General features: G+C 41.8%; 1 protein-coding gene and 1 long non-coding RNA gene across 3 annotated transcripts in view; both read right to left on the bottom strand.

The window, feature by feature from the left end:
• LINC03007 (long intergenic non-protein coding RNA 3007) overlaps positions 1 to 23,110 on the bottom strand; it is a 154,773-nt gene that overhangs the window by 79,547 nt on the left and 52,116 nt on the right. The window lies entirely within an intron of this gene.
• Positions 11,774 to 12,115, bottom strand: LOC100432760 (ubiquitin-like). 2 transcript variants are annotated; one of them, XM_054559369.1, is made up of 2 exons: positions 12,013 to 12,115; positions 11,774 to 11,925 (listed from the first exon to the last, which is right to left on the bottom strand). In XM_054559369.1, the coding sequence occupies exons 1-2, from the start codon at positions 12,113 to 12,115 to the stop codon at positions 11,774 to 11,776; spliced, it is 255 nt and encodes an 84-aa protein (XP_054415344.1). The 2 variants fall into 2 exon arrangements, with proteins under 2 accessions (XP_054415344.1, XP_054415343.1); XM_054559368.1 differs by having other exon boundaries at positions 11,774 to 12,115.

Below are 23,110 nucleotides of genomic sequence, written 5' to 3'. Positions count from 1 at the left end.
CTTCAAATGCAGAAGCTAGAGGCTCTCTCAGAACTTACAATCGCTCTCCATTTTATAATTCCAATAAACATAGAAACAATCAAGGCTAAGGAATTTTCTGCTCCACTCTGCAGAGCTGCGTAGTGCCCAGGTCAGCGTGAGGGGCACCAGGAAAGGGGATTTATATCTCTTTGCCTTTACCCCTAACTCTCACCTTGACCATATCCAGTAAAATCAGCAAGAAATATCTAGCAAGCTCCAGTGAAATCAGGTTAAAATAATCACATGCAGAGCTTTCAGGAGGCTTAAGGTAACTGGGGCAAGTTTGTATGCATAGGAACTTCAGGCCTCTTCTAGTACCAGTTCCTCAGTCACAGCCCAGAACCAGCCCCACCTCCAGCCTGGGCCACCACTGTGGCTCCACTGGGGGGCCCAGTTTCACAAAGCCATAACTGTGTCCTCTCAACATTTAGAGAAACCAAGAGGCAAGCTCTAAACAACCACTAAGGAAAAACTACACAATAGGAACCCAAAAAATTGGGAGGGAAAGCAGACATTCAGAAGATTGTGTTAAATAAGCAGATTTCTGTAATTGTGGAAAGGTAGAGTCAGAAGTAAGAGAATGTATGATGAAGGGGTAGGGGTGTGTGTTGCAAGAGAAAAATGATATTCTCTCTTAACCTTTTCTTTTGTCCCTCCCCCAACTTTTCTGCACCCTGCCAAAGGGGAATTAGCAAAGAAATAGACCTGCTCCTATCACACAGGTAATGCTGAGAAGCCCATGGAGAGAAAAGGGGAAGACCAGGAGGCCGGACCCACCTTTCCACCATGTTTGAGCATCACCACCACCACTGTCAATCACTACTACCAAAGTTTCTTTCTCTACACCCTTTAGGGGATAGGACAAGTTTTGTCTGAGAGAAAAGTTTTAAATCTAAGGGAAAGACAATCACTATGGATTTCAAGAGGACTAAATGTCTTAGCAACTTGCAGTTAAATGTCTTAGCTTTCAGTTTCCCCTGAGCAGCTGCAGCTTGGGGGAGGATGCTCACTCCTTATCAGCTCTCTTCTTGGGGTTGCCCCAGAGCTTGCAGATGGAAGGAGCCCGTTGCTCCTGCAGGGCTTAGCACGTGGCTGGTCACTGCCTTGGTGGGGTCGGTCAGGACCCCTCTCTCTGCCATTCTGGGAGAAGTATCTATCATGGTTCTTTCCACACTGATTTTATTCAAGAGTTTCTACTTTAATCCTCACGTCTTTGCCCTCTTGTTTTGACTGTAAAGAACTTCTCCATAAGGCCTGGTTTTCCCTCCTTTTTCAACGTAAGCCTCAGCATCTTCTTCTCTTTGCTGCCCCACCAAATCTCCCTTTGTGGCACCAACCTGCCATCACACACATTGTCAGAGGTGGCATCAGGCAACGCAACTGCAGAGTTCCTTGTCCTGCCGATCTCTGAGAATCCATGGGGCACATTCCACAGGACACTGGAGATGTGCCTTGAGGAGGGGGAGATGCCGTGTGCCACATTCCACTCTTGGTTGGAATTCTGTAGTGCTCATTAGTCCACATTGAAGGTCCTAAGGCTTCTCACTGTTAAGTGGCCTGCTTAACTGCCCATAAATTGGTGTTGCACCAACTTGTTTTACCATGGCCCTTGCCTTTTGAGTCATACCTTCTACCATTTTGCAGAACTGCTGCTCTGAGGATCATGTCTCAGGAAATGTTGCTGATCCACATGGAGGGTCTACCCAGGAGCCAAGTGCTTGTTATGTGCCATGCTTCAGGAAACAAACTCCCTTTCCGTCCTCCTTGCCTTCTCTTCGACTCAAGCACACAGCAATTCCTGTTCAGGCCTAAGATGCAGATCTAGAATTACCAGCCCCAGGATCCCAGACCCAACTCAATGTACTACTGCTACCACCCAAAGAACTCCAGGAGGTTCCTCCTGTCTGCTTTAATGTAGCAAAGACTGATGGTTGTCCTACAAAATCATTTCTTTCTTTCTTCTTTAGTAAAAGAACCTCTGATTTCTGGCTGGACATATGGTCACCCTGAGTAAAACTATAGTTCTCAGCCTCCCTTGCACCTAGGTGTGCAACTATAGGAGGTGCTGGGTACATCCTTTAAACTATGTTTAAAGGGAGGGGGCATGTGCTTCTTTGTCTTTTTCTCCTTTTTACTGCTGGAATAAGGATGTGATTACAAGAACTTCTGCAGCCATTTTGGGTCATGAAGTGGAAGTCACACGCTGAGCAGGATAGAAGGGAACTGGGTCCCTGACACTGTAGAGTAAAATCATGTTCTAAGCTGACACACCTGGGCTTCTTTTATTTATTTATTTATTTATTTATTTATTTTAAGATGGAGTCTTGCTCAGTCACCCAGTCTGGAGTGCAGTGGCGCTATCTCGGCTCACTGCAAGTTCTGCCTCCTGGGTTCACGCCATTCTCCTGCCTCAGCCTCCTGAGTAGCTGGGACTACACGTGCCCACCACCACACCTGGCTAATTTTGTTTGTATTTTTAGTAGAGATGGGGTTTCACCATGTTAGCCAGGATGGTCACGATCTCCTGGCCTTGTGATCCACCCGCCTCAGCCTCCCAAAGTGCTGGGATTACAGGCGTGAGCCACCACACCTGGTCACACCTGGGCTTCTTTTATGAGAAAGAGAAATATGCTTTTTTTTAAATAATGTAAGCCACTAGTTTTTTATGTTTTTTTTTTTATTGTTATTTTTTATCCTTAGCAAACTAACACAGGATTAAGCCACTATTATGATGGGGTTTCTGCTACCTCAACAGAGTCTAATCCTAACTGCTTTGGTTCCTCTCTTCAGCTAACCCCTCAGACCTCTCAAGAACAAACTGAAAGCACAGATCATTTCCTAGAACAACCTCTCAGAAAGTCATCTTGACTGGGAACAAGTTAGCCTCAGGATGACCCCACTGGAATTCCTCTCCTGATGACCATCAGCCCCCTGTATCCAGACCCTCTGTCACTCAAGACCTTTTTTGAGAAGATGGGGAGATGGGGCTGGCTGGGGAAGTCTCCACACCACAGTGATTTGCACATCAGCAAATCCAACTGGGTGGTCTAGTCTAAGTGGCCATATGTTTTCCCACTCTTTGCCCCAAATAGCCATTCCCTGAGTTTTCCAAATTTTTAGTCTTCATGTGTTCACTTGGCTGTGTTCCCATTCACTGTTGGTGCCTTTCCCACAAGAACCATCCAATTTGTTCATTAGTATATACACACCATCTTTTCTGAAGGACCTCAGTGTGATTTGGTTCCAATTCAACCTCACACAACTTCTAAGTTAACAAAGATATTCTAATCTACTACCACGGTCCTGCCAGTCTATTCCATGTTTAAATCCTTGGTGACAAGGCTAGTAATTCAAACAAAGGCACAACTCAGGCTATGTCACCCACAGATACCACCTGAGCTGGGCAAGCCCTGGACCAGTGATCATTGGCTGGAATTTGGTTCTCTGCACAAAACCAAAGCATGCTAATGTAGCAACCCGATGTGTGTGCTTCCAGTTTTGATGAATTTTTCTTCATCTCTGCTTATGAGATACATGAATAAAGATTAATTATATATCATGACAGTAAATCTAGGCAACTCTGTATATACACAAACGTGGTTATCAGCCTTTTTGTTTGTACCCTTATTGTAGCAGTTATCCAATGCCTGGAATTAGAAGAGTTCACGGCATATGCTTGTCCTCTGCCATTAGACTGTGAAGTGCTTGTCCTCTGTCATTAGACTGTGAAGTGCTTGCAGCACCTTTACATCCTCTGCAGTACCTAGCTTCATGCAGCAGTTAAGGAAAAGCAAGTGCGTTGGACCTGCATGGACTTGGCCTGAAATTTTGAATAGCTGTGTAATTCTGAGTGAATTACTTAATCTTGCCAAGTCTCAATTTCCTCATCCAAAAAAACAGGGATAATAATACATACCTCTTAGGTTGTGCTGAAGATTACATTAAATAGTGTATAAGGCTGATAGCAAGTGGGAGCTGTGACTAAGTCACAGTGACACAAGTGTTAAGTGCTCAAAAAATACCTAATCAAATGGAGTTTTCAAGAAGCAAGACCCCCATGTCCATAATCTATTAATTATCCTATATATCACTAGGTCCCCTCTCTCAGATATTGAGTCATTTGTTATTTGTTCAGCCAAAAAGCATTAAGCATACATTACCTACCAAGTGTTAAAAGAAGCTAGGGATACTGAGATATATTTGACATAGTCCTTGCCCTCATGGTGATTAGAAACTAGTAAAGAAACAGAAAGGTAAACCAGTAAGTGCTATAAAAAGTTATAGATGCTGTGCTAGAAGCGTTCTAGAATTCACTGAGTTCCTGAAGAAGGGAATAGTCTGCTCTACTTGGAGCAGGTGTGAAGATGGCAAAGTCATGGAAGTCTTCAAGAAGTGGTGATTCTCAAACTGAGACTTGAAGAATAGATTGGTATGGGGCAGGCAAACCATCCTCAGCATGAATTAGTGTGAGCAGAGGCAATGGAAAGAAGTGCATTAGGCTGGTTTTGGGGGGAAACAGCAAATAATTCCTCATGGCTTAGGGTCAACAGAGGAGAGGACACCTGGGTGAGAGTTTGAGTTGGAAATGGGGTACAGGCCACCTAGGGAGGTTAGTCTTGATTAGTGGCAGGGAGTTTACTCAGCAAATTCCAGTCACCATCCAAGGGAGACAGACAGATACCCAGAGAAGGAATGAGGTGACACCACAATGGCCTGGTTTTCTACTATCCAGAGACAATGGAGCAATGTCTATACTTCTAGGTTATAGGGCCCTTGTCTTGTGCACTCTCACAAATCCCCAGCAATATCCCACGTTCTGGTCCATCCCTTCCACCATCAAGCGTCACCTACCTGGTGTTTCCCTTTCCTTAGGAGTCAGTTCTCTGCTAGATTATAGTTAATTGTACAATTTTTAAAATCTCATATATCTCAGTACACATCAGTGTATGTTATTTATCCCAAGTTATAGACTTGCACTTGAACAGGGACTTTCTGGGTTAATACTTTAAACAAAATGGATAAAAACTCTAGTGGTAGAATTTCAAGCACTCTGGCATCTCTGTGAATGTGAGATTTTTGTACAAGAAAGTGGTGTTTTACCACCAGTCTTAGGCTGTGGAATCAGCTCCTTCCTTCGTGTTTGTTGCCAACAAAAGGGTTTACAGAAAAAGAAAATAATTTGCCCTTGCGAAGACTGTGAAAACAGTCATATTTATAAGCACAATTACATACACTTCTGACTCTATCCCAGTGGCCAGTATATGGTAGCTGCCTAATATATGACCAAAGAAGGAAGAAGAAAAAAGAAAGGGAGGAAAGAAGAAAGGAAATAAGGGTTGTCCATAATCTTTTTTAACATGGCTTCCAGCATAAAACTTGGTAACTAAAAACAGATATTTTTTCATTCCTAAGGGGGCAGGGCAAGGGACATAGATATCCAATTTGTTACCACTAAGATTTTTATCCTAAAATTTGAAATATTTGAGTGTACAAAAAGCTTCATGTTGTCTGCTCTTTATTGGATGCATAGATCTATGTTTATGGAAACTTTTAATGGTTGCAAAGTCAAATTGCAAAAATGATTCATTTTTGTAGAGATCTTGATATATCATACTGCATTCTAATAAAGTTTTCAATACTGGCAGTAATATAGATTAAAATACTAATGTTTCCCATGGGATCCCATGATCAGAACTCCTTTGGTAAATGTCCTAGAGTTAAGGTGAATGCACCAAAGAGCTGTAACTCACTGACATTTAATATTGGCTAATGCAATATGAAAAATTCGGCAGCAAATACAGGCTGTAGAGAAACACTCCTTCAAGATTTGGAGTCCATGTCATTCACAAAATGTTTTCTCATATTCTGAGATTAATGCAGTTCTGACACTTTCCTCACAGATACAAGATGATTTAGGAAAGACAACAAGAAAGTCATGGAGATAACAGATGAATGGGACCTTCAAGCAGTAACATTGTAACAAGAAAAGAAACTCGAACTCTTTGAACAGAATTTTTCCAGGAAAGCACTTTCAAACTCTTGAAAGGGAAACATCAAAGTCTGAAGGGCAGATATGAAAAAAGTTTCCCCTCTTACACCAAAGTGACACAAATTCAATCTGACACACATTTATAGTGAATTTTGTGGGCCAACAAAGATAAAAAGGAAAAGGATACGTGCTTGTCCTCAAGGAATTTATTACAATTATCTCTCAGCTGACTGGGACCTCTGTTTTCTGAATATTGTTCCCTTCTGTCCTCTGCCTACTTCAAAAAGGACTGAAGTGGTACAGGATTTTTAAAAGTACTCTTTAAGATGCTCAGTTTCTGTCAGAATACTAGGAAACACAAATGGTAACTACCATGAAAAAACATTTTTTCACCAATCAGCTTGGCAAAGATCAAGAGGTTTAACAACAGAATCTGTTGGTAAGAGTGTGGAGCAACAGGCACTCTCAGATATTTCTGGTGGGCATGGAAAGAGATATGACCATTACAGAAAGCAACCTAGTGATGCTTACCTGAAGTTTAAATGCATATACAAGGTGATCCAACAACTCTTCTTCTGGAAACATATTGCCGTTTACAAGTACTTTACTCGTGTGAAATGGTGGATGTTAAGTATATTTGTGGCACCACATATATTTCTGAATATGTGCATAGGCACATGCATATTGACACATATATTCTGAATAAGCAGAAGCTATAATAACTGAGGAATCTCTATATGAGCTCATACGGAACCAGAGCCAGATATATTTCTAGGAGAAACAAACAAGGTGCAGAAAGACCTTATGGTGTGTTCCTATTTACGCTTAAATAGGTGCTGTGGGTGTGTGTATAGAGAAAGAGCCATGTTGTACATCAAATATCTCTGGAAGACGACACAAGAAACTGAACACGGTGGCTCCTCTAGGGAGGGTGAGAGGGTGGCTGGGTCCCTGGGACAGAAGGGAGACTTACTGTTCATTATCTACCTTCCTTTTGTATCTTTTGTACTAGGTGCCTCTATTACTAATTCAAATAATTAAATTTAAAGGGAAGGTTTCTAGAAGGGCATGTTTCCAAACCAGAGATCTGAGTGAATGCACAATGCACACTATTAAACTAGTCATTTCTACAAGGCCCTACCACTTTTGAAGCCCATCACATAGAAGGAGTTTGTTTCGGAACACAAGTCCTAAAACTAGATCCCCACAGAGAGAATTGGGGTGACTCTGTCCAGGGGTCTTTGGGACTCACTTCCCAGGTCAGCATTTTGGGTTGCCAGTGCCCTCTTTCTGCCTTGACTGTTGCCACCTTGAGGAAAAGCTCAGTTCCTCGGATTTCTACGTCCATCAGCACCCCCAGCTGCGCTCTGTGCACCCCTGTCATCATGGTGCCCCATGGCCTTCCTCACTCATGCTTGGTCCTGTCTCCATGTCCTCAAGCCCCACCCATCCACCTGGAGGTCACAGGCAGTCCTAGCCACCATCCCCCAGGATGTTTACCACCTTCTGTCTCCCGCTGCTGCTGAGGAACACTCTCTGTGACAGGACATCTCAGTTATAGCATTTTTTTCATTGCATTTATTTGTTTGTCTCCCCAAACGGAATGTGAATTCCCTGGAGAGGGATCTGTTCATCTTTGTTTCCCCAGAACAGCCATTCAGTTGAGATGTTTAATAACTGACTATCAGCTGAAGAGCCGCTTCAAAGCTGGTGCCCCCTGTGTCTCCTGTGCCCTCCGTACACAAACCGTTAGCCCCCACTGCCCAGCAGGGCTCAGGGATGCCAACCCTTTGGGGACTGTGCTGGCCCAATGGCAAAGGAGTTGCCTTCTTACCAAAAGGTCCGTCCTGCCCCACCCTTCCAGAATTCACTCTCAGGCTTGGAACTGAAAAGAAGCCCCATGCTGTGATGGAAAAACAGGGTAGCTGTTCCACCAATTCATACTCTTTATTACATACCATGTTACACCCAACACCAGGACGCAGTTTGACCTGCAGCTGAGGGCATTTCCCCTAGCCCACTTGCCTTCCCAGGGCCCCCAGTCCCCTGATCTTGCCTGAGAAGTTCCTGCTCAGGGCAACCGACCAGCAACAGTGTCCTCTGAGCTCCCTGAATGCCCCAAAGAGACAACTCCTGGACTCAGCAGTGGGCCGTCTTGTTTCCAAAGCCCACCCTCTAAGAACGGAAGCTCTGCCTTGGTTCTATGAAAATACAGTCAGTCCTGGCATTTTTGAAAATGAAATTTCCATGGAGGATACTTCACATCGACACGCAACTATGCAACTTTCTGCCACAGTTTCACCCCTGACACCTTGGGAGTGGTGCTGCTGGTGCCTCTAGCACCTGCTTCCCTGTCCCGCCACCTGGATAAGAAACAAAGTGCAGTAGCCACATGCCTTGTAGGTGCTGGTGTGGGGGTGGGAGTCCTCAGGAACGGCTTGACTTAAACTAGGATTCAGAGTCTGGCCATGTCTGGAGAACTTCTGAATCAAAGGGGTTGGGTGTTCATTGGCATGAGGAGTGTGACCTATAAGGAGGAAGGTTCATGCTTCAGGGCCCTGAGCAGAGGCACCAATGCCCCAGGAGAGAGGACAGAGTGGCTCCAGCACAGTGAGTCCAGAAGGGGTCCTGGGATCTTCTGGCACCACTGGAAGCTCTGACAATTGGTGTTCAGGGCAGCCATGGGGAGAGGGCATGAAAGGCCCCAGGAAACAGCATTCTCAAGTGGCTTTGCAGGAAACAGACACTAACAAGGAAACCTAAGTAAAGAACCTATGAGAACTGTCCTGAGCCCATGTGAAACACAACCATAAATAAAATCAGGGCAGAGGGCAGAGGCACTTCTCTCACGCAGCCGGACACAGTGAGGCAGCCAAGTCTGATGGTTCATGTCAAGGTGGCAACCTTCCTACGCCAGGCGGAAGAGGCCTGAGAAATTTCAGGCTACAAAAGCAGCTTGCAGATGTCAAGGGTGCTGAAAACTGAATTGACAGTCTTTCATCCCTGAGGATGACAGCTCCCAAAATGTAGAACACAGTGTGCCTCAGGCTCTCCTGCCCCACCAAGTTCACTCCTGCCCTTCCCAGAAATGAGGTATGCAAGGACCAGTGAAATGCCAGCCCTTGCCCTTGTTTCCGCTCCTCTTAGAAACGACAGCTTGTCTTGACTACAGACACCTCTCCGGATGCACCCAGAGCCTCTGTCTATTACGCAAAGGGAATATAACTCTTGACAAGAGGAAATAAATCTGATCACCCAAAGCAGAAGCCAAAACCAGAAGGGTGATGGTGGTTTTCCAGCAGTGAAGAAATCCACGGCTTGATTTTTTTTTTTTAATATACATTCCAGATGTTTAAGAGAAATCTACAAGCCACATCTCTAGATTCCAAACTGGCCTCTCTGTTCATCTCCTCTCTGCCCTAAGCAACTCTCCTCTCTGTAATTGAGTTAATTTCCCCCAAAGCCCACTTTGTTTATTAATTTGCTGAAGAGGTTCTCCAGTCATCACTCATTTGCTTTTACAACTGGGTGGACTGAACCAGTATTTCCAGGACTATCCCCTGCTAAGCTTCAGGCTCATCTGTTCTCCAAAAAGCATTTTTCCATCTTTGTTCTTGTTGCCTGTCACTCACCCTATACCCATAGTCATCTGTGGATATCTTTCCATCTTTCAAAATCCAACTCAACACCACCTCTTCCAGCAAGACCTTCCTGATTCTTCCAGTAGTAATCGATCTCTCTCTCCCGAACTGCTACAGGCCCTTGTTGTGTCTGCTCCTTTCGCGTGATTCCTCTCACATTGCTTTGTGTTATGTTTGCTTTCCAAACAGGCTGTGATCCTGAGGAGTGAGCTGTGTTTTGGATTTTCTGTACTACAAATTTTCTGGTATCTCACAGTACTTAGCATTACACCTCACATGTAATATAGACTTGCAGCCTTTAGACTGCAAGAGGCCTGCTATGGACTAAATTGTATTCCCCCTCAAATAATTAATATTTTGGAGCTGCAACCCCCAATGTGATGGTATTTGAATATTAGACCTTGAGGAAATAATTAGGTTTAGATGAGATCATGAGGGTGAGATCCTCATGATGGGACTGCTGTCCTTTCAAAAAGAGACACCAGCTGGGTGTGGTGGCTCATGCCTCAAATCTTAGCACTTTAGGAGGCCAAGGCGGGTGGATGACTTGAGTCAAGGAGTTCAAGAACAGCCTGGGCAACATGACGAATCCCTGTCTCTACAAAAAATACAAAAATTTAGCCAGGCATGATGGTGTGCATCTGTGTTCCCAAATACCAGAGAGGCTGAGGTGGGAGGATCTCCTGAGCCCGGGAGCTCGAGGCTGCAGTGAGCTGAGGTCGCACCACTGCACTCCAGCCTGGGTAGCAGAGTGAGATCCTATCTCAAAAAAAAAAGGCGGGGGAGAGAGAGAGAGAGAGAAGGAGACACTAGAGGTTTTGCCAACTGTCTGTCTGTCTCTGCCGTGTGAATACGCAGTGAGGAGATGGTCATCTGCAAGCAAGAAAGGGAGCCCTCAGCACAACCTAACCATGGTGGCACCCTCATCTCACACATTCCAGCCACCAGAACCGTGAAAAAATACGTTTCTGTTGTTTAAACTCCCATTCCACCTATGGCACTTTGCTATGGCAGCCTGAACTGACCAAAACAGGCTGTCCACTGAGCTGGCCTTTTTATTTTCTACAGTGGTTAAGTACCAGGTCCAAAGCGACACAGAGCAGAGCAGGGATCAAAACCCAGTCAGTCTCCTAATCCCCAGCCCACAGCTCAAGCAAATAGAACAAGCTTGCCAAATAACACAGAATGAAAGAAAAGGCCCAAAGCAATAAGTATATTTTTCTTAGACATGTCCATATCTTAAACTCCTTTTATCCTAGCTTTGAAATAACAAACCGAAGGTCCAAGGGGACTTCCAGCAAGGTCTGAAATTGAGAATTTGGCTTAAAAGACTGCAAGGGATGAAGAAAAGACCGAGAGAAGGCTATTTGGTTAAGACAATATCATATTACAGAGTTATGAATTATGCAAATGAAACCACAGGATTCACAACCTCATGAGATTTCTTGTACCTATACAAAAAACTGTGTGAACAAGCATTTTGGAACTTTGCTTTAAAATCTTCTGTCACTACCACCCTGTTACACTAGTTATAGGGTTTTACATCTCACGAAGGGCTTCCACATATATCTTCTCATGGAATACATGCAACAGCCAGCACAGGTATCACCATCTCCCTGAAGCAGAATACACTCCTGAGCCTTAGCTCGCTTAAGTGACCAAGCAAAGTCACAAAGCTGTTGGAACTGTGACTGGAATACCCTGTGTGTCTATGTGTGTGCAAGAGAGAGAGGGAGAGACATAAACAGAGAGAGAGTTGGGGTGGGATTGATCCCACTTCACTATATTTCCCCAAGAATGCATTCAAAGAAGTCCCACAAATGTTCCCCATCAGCAGGCAGCTGAAAGAAAATAAACCACCGATGAGAGTCCTGGGCTTAGCCCTTGTTCTGTCACCAATTCAGTATTGACTAGGGCAAGCCACTTAGCCTCTCTAGTTCTGTTTCATCAACTGCAAAAAAAAAGGTGTGTTGAATTGTTCTGTCTTTTTTTTTTTTCCAGTCAATGAAAAGGACACTTTATTGAGGCCCCAGGGCCATGGGGCCTGGGCAGGAGGCTGCCCTTGGGGGAAGGAAGAGCCTTATTTGACCTTCTTCTTGGGGCACAGGTTGTTGGTGTGGCCTCACTTCTTGCAGCATTTGACAGCACGGGGGTCCAGGCGAGCACAGCACTTGCAGCAGATCATCTTGTCGCAGTTGTATTTCTGGGCAAGCTGGCAGAGGGAAGGCTCAATAATGCCACCTCGCAGGTGCAGCCCCAGGTGCAGGATGGACTCTTTCTGGATGTTGCAGTCTGAGAGAGTGCAGTCATCCTCCAGCTGTTTGCCCGCAAATATCAGACGTTGCTGGTCAAGTGGAATGCCCTCCTTGTCTTGAATTTTGGCCTTGACATTCTCAGTGGTGTCACTGGGCTCGACCTCGAGGATGATGGTCTTGCCTGTGAGGGTCTTCACAAAGATCTGCATCTCTGCATCTGTAGCTCAGCCGCCTCAATCTTGTTTTGTCTTTGATTCCCTTTAAGTTCAGACAATCTGTGGTTTTCTAAATTAGACAGTTAGATAAAAGATCAGGCCAAGTCACTTCCAAAAATGTCTGAGCTCTGGATCAGGTACTCAGGAGGAATATATATTTTTTCATGATGTTTTTTCCCCAAACTCTTCATAGGGGAAGGGAGCAGAGACAAGACTGCAACTGGTCTGAATGCAACAAGAATTTAAGCTGGTGCTGTCCTTAAAAAACTCAGCTTTAGCCATTGGCACCAATGTGGGCAACATGGCTTTGCAGGAAGCCAGATCCAAGTATGCAGAAGATCAAAAGTTTTACTCCACTGAGACCAGCAAAAGGCACATTTCTCAGACACTCTTCTCTATGGAATTTAAGATGTTGTGACATCCTGCCTAATTTATACCCTAAACACCATTAATTTCAGGCCAGTGACAGCCCCAGATCAATAAATACTCAAATCATAGTAAATCAGAAAACAATGTTAATAGCACCAAAAATTGCTTTATATGGCAGCAATTGTATTTATTCACCATATGTATTACTAATAAAATACAGAGAAGGTAAGGGCTTCATATGTCATTCTGTGAGTTTTTATTTTTAACACAGACTATTTTTAATCAAATTCAAAAGATTTCCTCAATGATCCCATGGCTATAGAGCAACTAAGAACATTCATTAAGAGAAAGACATTAGGGCGGGTTTTTAATAAATGAGAAATAAAGTCATTCTCTAGAAAAGATGAGGGTTTAAGACATAATTATTAGGTCTTGAAAGCCTTGAAATTAAAGCCAGTACTAATACTGGCTTTCAAGTCCCATATTGTTTAGTGGGTTTATTAGTCAGTGTTCATTAAAGGGACAGAACTAATAGGATAGATGTATATATAAAGGGGAGTTTATTAGAATTGACTCACACAATCACAAGGTGAAGTCACACAATATGCTGTCTGCAAGCTGAGGAGCCAGGAAGCCAGTCTGAGTCCCAAAACCTCAAAAGTAGGGAAGCTGACAGTGCAGCCTTCAGTCTGTAGCCGAAGGCCCGAGAGCCCCTGGAAAATCACTGGTGTAGGTCCAAGAGTTCAAAAGCTGAAGAACTTAGAGTCTAATGTTTGAAGGCAGGAAGCATCCAGCACAGGAGAAAGACGGAGGCTGGAAGACTCAGCAAGTCTTCTCTTTCCATGCCTGATTTTATGCTGGCATCTGATTAGATGTTGCCCACCCGATTGAGGGTGGGTCTGCCTCTCACAGTCCACTGACTCAAATGTTAATCTCCTTTGGCAATACCCTCACAGACACACCCAGGGACAATACTCTGCATCCTTCAATCCAATCAAGTTGACACTCAGTATTAACCATCACAGTGGATAAAGTACAATACTTGCTTTCAAGTCCCATATTGCATAATTGTTGTATTTTGTATTAATTCATGTTGGTACATATTACGGAAATTTCAAGGACTCTCTACCAATGAGTTTCTCCTTATCAGCAGATGTCCATAAGGAAGATGGCAAGAAAACTCATTCATCAGAAGAAATGCAGCTCATGACTATGATTGCTTTCCCAACTCCAGCACTGGAGTCCCAACTTCACAATTTTTTGCCTTTCCAATATACAACATTATCTACCTGGCATCTTATTTTATGTTCATACTAAACAATGAAATTGGTGAAATGGGAAGTTCAATATCTAAGTTACAGTTCTTCCAAAACACATTAAACTATATAATAGCTATTTAAAATGTTTATTCCAGCACCCCTTAAAATTATGCATTATGCACTCACACAACAAGTTGATCTGTAACTTTCAAAGTGTGTTGACTGTAATTTGGGTTTCAGCACTCATCACTTATCAAATACTCAGTTAACATCTGCCCTATAGATATAAAATAAATACTCCACAGTCCTTGCCACAATAGTCACCATGTAGTGACTATTAGAAAGACAAACATTATATTATATTATAATTATATTATAATACAAAGACAAACATTATATTATATTATAAAGACAAACATTAAAATGAATAATTACAGTAATGCAGCTAGTGGTTCAACAGAGATATGTATAGTGGCTATATCTATTGACATTTATTCTACTAGAATTTAAAACTGAGAATTTTTAAGTGTTTATTGTTCATTGAAATAACAATAAGAAATCCATTGTATGCTAACATAAATAACATTGTTATGAAAATGACTATATTTCCAAAAAAAAAGCAAGAAAGTTACTAAGTGAAATAAACCAGTCACAAAAAGACAAATACTATATGATTTCACTTATATGAAGTACCCAGAGTGGTTAAATTCAGAGACAGCAAGTAGAATGATGGTTGCCAAGGGCTGAGGGGCAGAGGGCGTAATCGGGAGTTATTGGTTAGTGGGTGTAAAATTTTAGTTTTGCAAGATGAAAAAAGTTCTAGAGATTAGTTGCACAACAATGTTAATGTACTTAACACTACTGAACTGTACACTCAAAAATGATTAAGATGGTAAATTTTACGTTCATGTGTATTTTACCACAATTATTTTTTTAATTTTAAAAGTTTAGTAAAAAGAATGGCATAGTTTTACAGTTTTATGCATCTCATAAATGTCTAGTTTAATAGAACACAGCTGGATTCTTATATCTGCTCCTACATTCAATCTGTTACAATATATTGTTTTGATTGAAGTTTATGAAGATTATCCAGCATATTTTTTTCTAACTGCGATTATGTACTTAGAAAAGGAAGAGCATTTTGATAGCTTTATCAGATCACTGCAGATATTGTTTGGTATCACACCAAAACTTAACAAGTGGTAGCTTCTTAAAGGTTAGTTATAATGTGGAATCTGAAACTATACAAAATAACTGTTGCTATATTCTGTAACATTACCATCCACTGTTTACCTCCTACATTGAATGAATCTTTTACTCATGCATGATTTTGTAACATCAAGCATTGGTCATTGGGGAAATATTGGTTGACTCTGTTAGTTATGCAATTTTCCAGATGTTGCCATATCTTACTTTATATCACAAAATTGCGTGTGTTAATTTCACTTCTGAGCTCAGAAAAGTCTTTAAGTATCCTGAAGCTATCAAGCTCATGGTGGTGAATACAAGATCTCCAAGATTCTAATTTTCTCTTGAAAGCTCAAATTTTATTATTAGCCATAAATACTATCAGTGAGTTTCTTGACACAATAAGCACATTTTGTTTATTTTTGTAAAAATGCGCCACTAAAAAGATCTGCCATGTCTAAGTATCCATCGTTTGTCTTATTCTTTCAAGTAAAAATGGGGCCCCATGAAAGAAAGGACTAGACAGCTCACAGTTCAAACGATCAAACAGTGATAGCATTGTACTTCAGTGTGCAGAAGAAGGGCTTTGTGCTCATGTCTCATTTTGTCACACAGAATATGTTTTAAAATTTTTTCATAAAGGCCAAGGTTTAGAAAAATTAATAATTTCTTACTCCTTCATCAAGGACGTTGTTAAAAGAAATTGTCTTTTTTATCTCCCCACAAATACATGGCAGGGAAGAACACAAGGACCACTAGCACAACTTGATTTTAACACTTTGATTCGTGCTAAGAAGCAGCAGTTTTCCTGCCATTGCTTCTGCACCGTTAGCGCAAATGTCAGCACAGAAAGGCAAGTAACCTCTTAGTGTTAATATGAAAATACTTTGATCTCATGGGTTCTCAGAAAACACTCCATGAACCACAGTTGGAGAGCCTCTGATCTAGAAGGTTCTTGACTCTGGAAACAAATTCCTAGGACTGTGTCCTGGCTTTTTCATTAGCCATATGGTGTTAGGCAAATTACTAAACTTTAGTGAGCCTCAGTTTCCTCATCTATTAATAAAGATAATAATAGTACCTACCCCAAAAGAGTGCTGGAGGAAAAAATAAGCCAAACTATATAATGCGCTTACCTCAGTGCCTGGCTGATTGTGTGCAACAAATGTTAGCTCCCAATGCCAACTATTGTTATTAATATTATTACCTTCTGCTCCTTTGCAAAATGCTATAGATATTAAATGTCCTATAAATGCTGCTTAAAAAGCAATGATCTTCTCATTTTTCAGATGATAAGTTTTTATTTTGCCAAAACAAGATCCCATTTGACAACAAATCCCTAAAAATCCTGTCAATAAATTAAATATTGACATATTAAATGTCCTATATATATTAAATGTCCTATAAATGCTGCTTAAAAAGCAATGATCTTCTCATTTCTCAGATGATAAGTTTTTATTTTGCCAAAACAAGATCTCATTTGACAAGAAATCCCTAAAAATCCTGTCAATAAATGTTGGTGGACTGAATAAAGGGTCCCATATGGGAAGAGGTCATTGCAGATGTATGTTTATGTTTAGGCATTATACCAGAAATGCTTTAGCTCCTCAGTGTAAAGGAAGACTATCATGATGTTTCTAAGGGCCAAATGGAGTGTTTTAATGTTTGAATGTAATGATTTGGAAATACCTAGATCTAAGACAACCCTAGCATGGAATCTTCAGTGTTAAAGAAAAAATTAAAACAGGTAGCATATCAGAAATGCAAAAATAAAACAAAAATCATCCATCCAAGCCAGTTACTGGGTTTCTATCTCTAAGAGAGATTTGTGGCTTTTAAACGTTGCTTCTTTTTCAAGAGGATGATTTTTTTCTCTCTCTCCCAAGAAAAATTTAATAGAGAAGAGGGAATCCCCAGTCCTCATCTTATTTCTTCATTTGGGCAAAAGTCATGGCCTTCACGACCAATGACAGCAGAAACCTTTATGAAAACAGCACAGCCTTTTCAATCTCAAACACTTAAAGGACTATTAGATTTCAAGGAATGAAATAGCTGAAAAGTGACTACATTTGCCATATTTCAAGCTGAGTGTGTAAATAACTAAGGTCAAACTCAGAAAACAAGGCTGATAATTCCATAGTGACCAGCCAGACTCCGGTTCCCATCATTTATTCATATGTTGATAGACTTCCCCAGGAAGCCTGGGAAAATAACAGAAGTTACTCAACTTCCCCCAAGAGAAAAGGGCTTCATTTTTCCTTGGCAGATTCATTTCTAATCACATAGCAGGGAACCATTATTAACATCTGGATATTCAAAAAGAGCCACTGAATTATTATAAAAATGTTTCAAATCATCAGCCTAAAATTCACATGATCTACAATGTGTATGATCTTTTTCCCTCTTTAGTCAAGAAGATAAACGGAGAAATTCTTTGTATTTCAACTTTCATTACACATTTGTTTTTAATCTAGGAAAATTCATGTCTGCCTACTATACCTCCGTATCAAAGACTGATATGTCAGCATTGGTTTCTGCTCCTCCCACCATGAGCTTCTTCTGAGAACAGGTTTTTTTCTTTTTTGTAGAGACAAGGTCTTGCTCTGTCACCTAAGCTGGAGTGTAGTGGTGTGATCACAGCTCACTGTAGCCTCAAACTCCTGGGCTCAAGGGATCCGCCTGCCTCAGCCTCCCAACTCACTAGGATTACAGATGCATGCCACCATATGCAGCTACTTTTTAATTTGTTATAGAGACAAAGTCTCACTATATTGCCCAGGCTGGTCTCAAACTTCTGTCTTCAAGCGATCCTTCTGCCTCAGCCTCCCAAAATGCTGGGACTTCAGTCATGAACCTCTGTACTTGGCCAAGAACACGTTTTTTTAGGAGTGAAATTACTGCAAAAATTAGTTGGTTCAAAACAGCCACAGTCTACTACTATTACAGACTAATATTGAGTTATATTCTCTTTAGCACAGTTATATGCTGTTAGGTTGAACAAGAATGAGGCAGATCAAATGTCATCATGTTTAACCAGCCCCTTCCTCCTTTACACAGTTTTTAAAAATTTAATTGTCATGACTTGTTACGAACACACTCAGATATTTTGATGCCCTTTGCCAAACCTCATTCAAGTCCTCAATATTAGAACCTGACAGCACTTGATAAATACGTCACACTTCTCATTAAAACTGTCTAGTAGCTTCTCATTGCTCTTAGGATATTATACAAATTCCTGCCATGGCCCACAGGGCTCTGCTTGCAACCCCATCAGGAATAGGTCAGAGGACAAATGTGGTTCATGCCTACAATCTCAATACTTCGGGAGGCCAGGACAGGAAGATAAGGATTGCTTCAGTCCAGGAGTTTGAGACCAGCCTGGGCAACATAGCGAGACCCTATCTCTGCAAAGAAAAAAAAATTAGCTGGACATGGTCATTCTCACCTGTAATCCCAGCTACTTGAGAGGCTGAGGCAGGAGGATTGCTTAAGCCCAGGAGTTCAAGGCTGCACAGAGCTATGTTCATGCCACTGTACTCTAGCCTAGCTGACAGAGTAAAACCCTGTTTCTAAAAAAAATTAATTAAAATTAAAATTAAAAAAGAATAGGTCAGGCCCAGGTGAAAAATGATGGACCATCCCCTCCAACCCCAAACCCACCCCAGCAAGGATGGACAGGCTAAAATCTTTGCAAGCAATATTTACTTAGGCAAAGCCCATTTCAAACTTATTGCCCTACTAATGGGCACCAACTTCCCGCCACTGCACTCCACCTTCTGCAGGACCAGCCCCTCCCCACCCACCTAATCACCTGCTCCAGCCTCCTCTCCCACCACACTGCCCATCTCTAGCCACCCTGAACCAAGACTCTGCCCAAGGTGCTTCCTGTGACTGTTTTTTCTGGCCAAATGCTACTTAACCTTGAAGTCTCAGCATAAGAGTCACTTTCTTGAGGACGTTTTGCCCAGCTCTACCTCATACACACTCAGACTCCACAAGCATCCTTTGTCACACTGACCATAACAGTAAATAGCTAACAAGCTATTGAAGTAGCCTGCTAGTCAAGGCCCATCTCCCCACTTAGTCAAAAATGCAAAGATTAGGTCTGTTTGACTAGTGTAATCTCCCCAAAGCCCAGAATATAACATATATAGGCACTCAAAAAACATTCCTTCACTATGCGAGAGAGTTTTTAAAAAGGCGAAACCCCTCCTGACTAAACTTTACATTCAGATGAAATTCAGTACAGATCAAGGAGTGTTTCAGAGCACAGAAATCTTTACAGTCTATTGGCTGTAAGGTAGAGAAACTGAAGAGGCCAAGGGGTTTTGGTTGGTTGCAGACTTAGGAGGGCCAGGGCTCCCCAACATTTGTGTGACCCCCACACAAGAGTGGGGGTCCCAAAACCACTGGTCTAAATATTTATAATCTTCAGATCGTGCTAACAAACAGTTAAATAAAATATGTCCTCTAGTCCTATCTTGAAAATTTGCCTTCAAATAAATTAGAGGTCCAGATAATTAAACATAGTGAAATATAGAGACTTTAATCAAGTTGGGTTTTCAGCACGAAAATTATCCACATTTTAAAACTCTTGAGTGGGGGATAATCATTTTCTTCATCACGTGCACACACACACACACACACACACACACACACACAGAGTATGCAGTTATCCATTAAGAAAGAATGGTTGCCACTGTTTTGAAAAAAAAAAAAAAAACAAAACTAAGATGTATAGGATGCTCAGAATCCAGTTCTATTGAACTGCAAAACCAACATGTGTACGCATGGGAATTCTTGCCCATAAAGAAAGTGCTGCTCTCACTTAATCATCTCTCTTCTTCCATATCTACCCCAAGAAAAAGTCATGCTATGTTCCTCCTTTGTACAGTTGTCTACTTCCATCCTACATTTTCCAATATTCATCTTTGGTGCCTCCCAAAGAGTGGTATTATGAGAGAGTCTTTAGGTCTCAACCAACTAGCAGCAGTGTCCTGTCTTGTAATTACCAAGAGCATTTTGCACATTATCATGGGGTGAGGATCCCAAAAAGTGAGGAAAGACATTCACGATGTAGCATGAGTATACCTCGCACTACAACATGGATGCGACCTGACGCACTGTGTTTCTTCACTGACTCTCGCTTTCCCTTCGTCTTCCGTGTCTTTGCAGATTGTTCATCCGCATTTCTGACAGTGACTTTAACAAGGGTCTTTAATTTTATCCCTTCTCATTCTCTTTGTTAGGTAATTACCATAAACTACATTCAAATACTCTATGAGAAACTTTAATATATGATTTATAATTAAATATAAAAAGAATATTAAATATAAAAGGACCCATGAACTCCTTTGAAGAGTCAAACAATCTATTGTGATGTGAATTAAGTTACTAAACCATACTTGTTCTGTACAATTCTGTTTTTCCTGTGTTGTGATACAACCATACCCTGGAGAAGGCTTTGCTCGGGCTTCTGTTTGCTTACTTGCTACTGCACTTACTACTTTTTTGTAAAGACAAAAACATCTCAAAACGCTAACTTGGAAGAACCTGACATTCCAATTGTTTCACTGACAATATTGGTTGAGACACAAGGAATTGCTTTGAGTGTCAATGTACCTGTGTTGATGAGAACTCCTAAATGTTTCTGAAGTGGCTTCCTGGGCTGAAACTTCCGCATAACCAGTAGTAGAGGGAAGAAGGATAAAATTCCAAGGTGAAATGTATTAAACACAGACTTATTTTTCAGCTTCTCCTTTCGCCCCGCCTCCAGGAGAACTAATGCCTAATGATTCCAGGAAGTGAAAAGTAATTAAATTTCACTTGGTGTAAAGTTGAAGAAATTGTCCCATGTGAAAAGAATGTTTCTTTGCCACATTCCATAGGTGGCAATAAACAGGCAAATTTCACTGGTTTTGATATAGCAGTATGAGCTTTCACAGGGCTCAGGTTGATTTCATTTTAAAAAGTTGAATTTATGGGACAGAGGATTGAAAGGTTTGTACTGACATGTTTAAAACCCTCTTTTAAAAAGTGGCATATTGCATCGTTCCATTTAAGTGTTCACACCGCAGACTGAAACATAATCTGTTTACTGAAAAAACAACCTTTTATTGCCCTGTGAATAATTTCCCATTGAAAAAGAAAACAACGTACAGTATTTTAGTGCTTTGTGAAACATCTGGAAATTTTTCTTCAGTTGTGAAAACCATGAAGAATTTGCATCCACAAATTACAAATTTTTTAAAAATTTAACACAGGAAAACTTCAAACATACTATTGAACCTACCTAACTTTGCTCCAAAAAAGCAAGTTTCCAAAGGCCCACTGAAGGCACTCAGAGAAACAAGGCAACCAACTCACCTGAAGGCAAGTCTGGTTTCACAGAGAGCCCATTAGAGATGTTTTGCTTTTTTGTCCTCACTTTCTGAACACAACATAGAGTGGATTGTATTAATCAGGGTTATGCCAGGTGTTCAACAAATAAACCCCAAGTTCTAGTGGCTTAGCATAGTGGGAGCTTTTTTTCTTGCTCACTTAACAGTCCAACCTGGTGTGCCAGATAGGCAGGCATGGAGGTGCTGGCAGTGCCACCTCTGTCTCTGCCATCTTCAACAGGGAGCTTTCCAGCAAGGAGAAAGAATGTGCGGCCTAGAAGTCACCCATTAGGACAGGGACATTCCATTGGCTAAAACTCGATCATGTGACTAAGTGACTAAGTGCAAGGGAGGTGGGAACTACAGACTAGTTGTCCCAGGAGAGACCCAGCCAGCATTTTACAAGATTAAACTCTTTCCCCACATTTCAACATGGACAGTGCTTAGTACTGGCTTATCCAACCCTGACTGTGGGCTCTCTGTCAAGCACTCTGCTATGGGTACTGGGGTGTTTCTGAGGTAACAGATGGAGGAAAGCCACTTGACTTTAGACACTGTTTTGTGATGTCAGCTCCTAAGCCTGTGGCGTTATTTGTGAAAGCTGTAAAATGGAACTAATTATTGAGATAGCAAGTTAACTAATTGAAGCTCTGGGAAAGAGTTCAAGCTTTGGAGTTAAAAATCCTTTTGGCATTTTATTCTAGTTTACTTTTTTCCCCTGAGACTTTTATTTCCCCACAAGGTGTGTCCGGAATTCGTTCCTTCAGGTGGGTTCTTCATCTCACTGACTTCAAGAACGAAGCCGCGGACCCTCACGGTGGGGGTTACAGTTCTTAAAGACGGTGTGTCTGGAGATTGTTCCTTCAGATGTTCAGATGTGTCTGGAGTTTCTTCCTTCAGGAGGGTTCGTGGTCTTGCTGACTTCAGGAGTTTCAGGAGTGAAGCCGCAGACCTTCACAGTGAGTGTTTCAGCTCACAAAGGCAGCGCAGCATGGACTCAGAGAGTGAGCAGCAGCAAGATTTACCGCAAACAGCGAAAGAGCAAAGCGCCAAACCTTGAAAGGGGATCCCAGCGCTTTGCTGCTCCTGGCTCCGGTGGCCTACTTTTATTCCCTTATTTGGCCCCACCCACATCCTGCTGATTGGTCCATTTTACAGAGTGCTGATTGGTCCGTTTTTACAGAGTGCTGATTGGTGCGTTTACAACCCTGTAGCTAGACAGAAAAGTTCTCCAGGTCTCCACCCGGTTAGCTAGACACAGAGTGCTGATTAGTGTGTTTGCAAACCTTTAGCTAGACACAGAGTGCTGATTGGTGCATTTACAATCCTTTAGCTAGACAGAAAAGTTCTCCAAGTCCCCACCCAACCCAGAAGCCCAGCCGGCTTCATCTCTCAAAGGAAGCTTCATGCAAATTTCAGACTTAGGTGCTTTGTGCAAAAACATCTTTCCAAAGATGTAACTGCTTCTTCCTATCCATCAGCATGGAATGTTCTTCCATTTGTTTGTATCCTCTTTTACTTCGTTGAGCAGTGGTTTGTATCTCTCCTTGAAGAGGTCCTTCACATCCCTTGTAAGTTGGATTCCTAGGTATTTTATTCTCTTTGAAGCAATTGTGAATGGGAGTTCACTCATGATTTGACTCTCTCTTTGTCTGTTATTGGTGTATAAGAATGCTTGTGATTTTTGCACATTGATTTTGTATCCTGAGACTGCTGAAGTTGCTTATCAGCTTAAGGAGATTTTGGGCTGAGATGATGGGGTTTTCTAGATATACAATCATGTCATCTGCAAA

The sequence above is a fragment of the Pongo abelii genome, chromosome 6 (assembly GCF_028885655.2).
Source record: "Pongo abelii isolate AG06213 chromosome 6, NHGRI_mPonAbe1-v2.0_pri, whole genome shotgun sequence".
Lineage (NCBI taxonomy): Eukaryota > Metazoa > Chordata > Mammalia > Primates > Hominidae > Pongo > Pongo abelii.
Note: the sequence above shows the minus strand (reverse complement) of the source record. Positions and strands in the feature narration are given on the sequence as shown.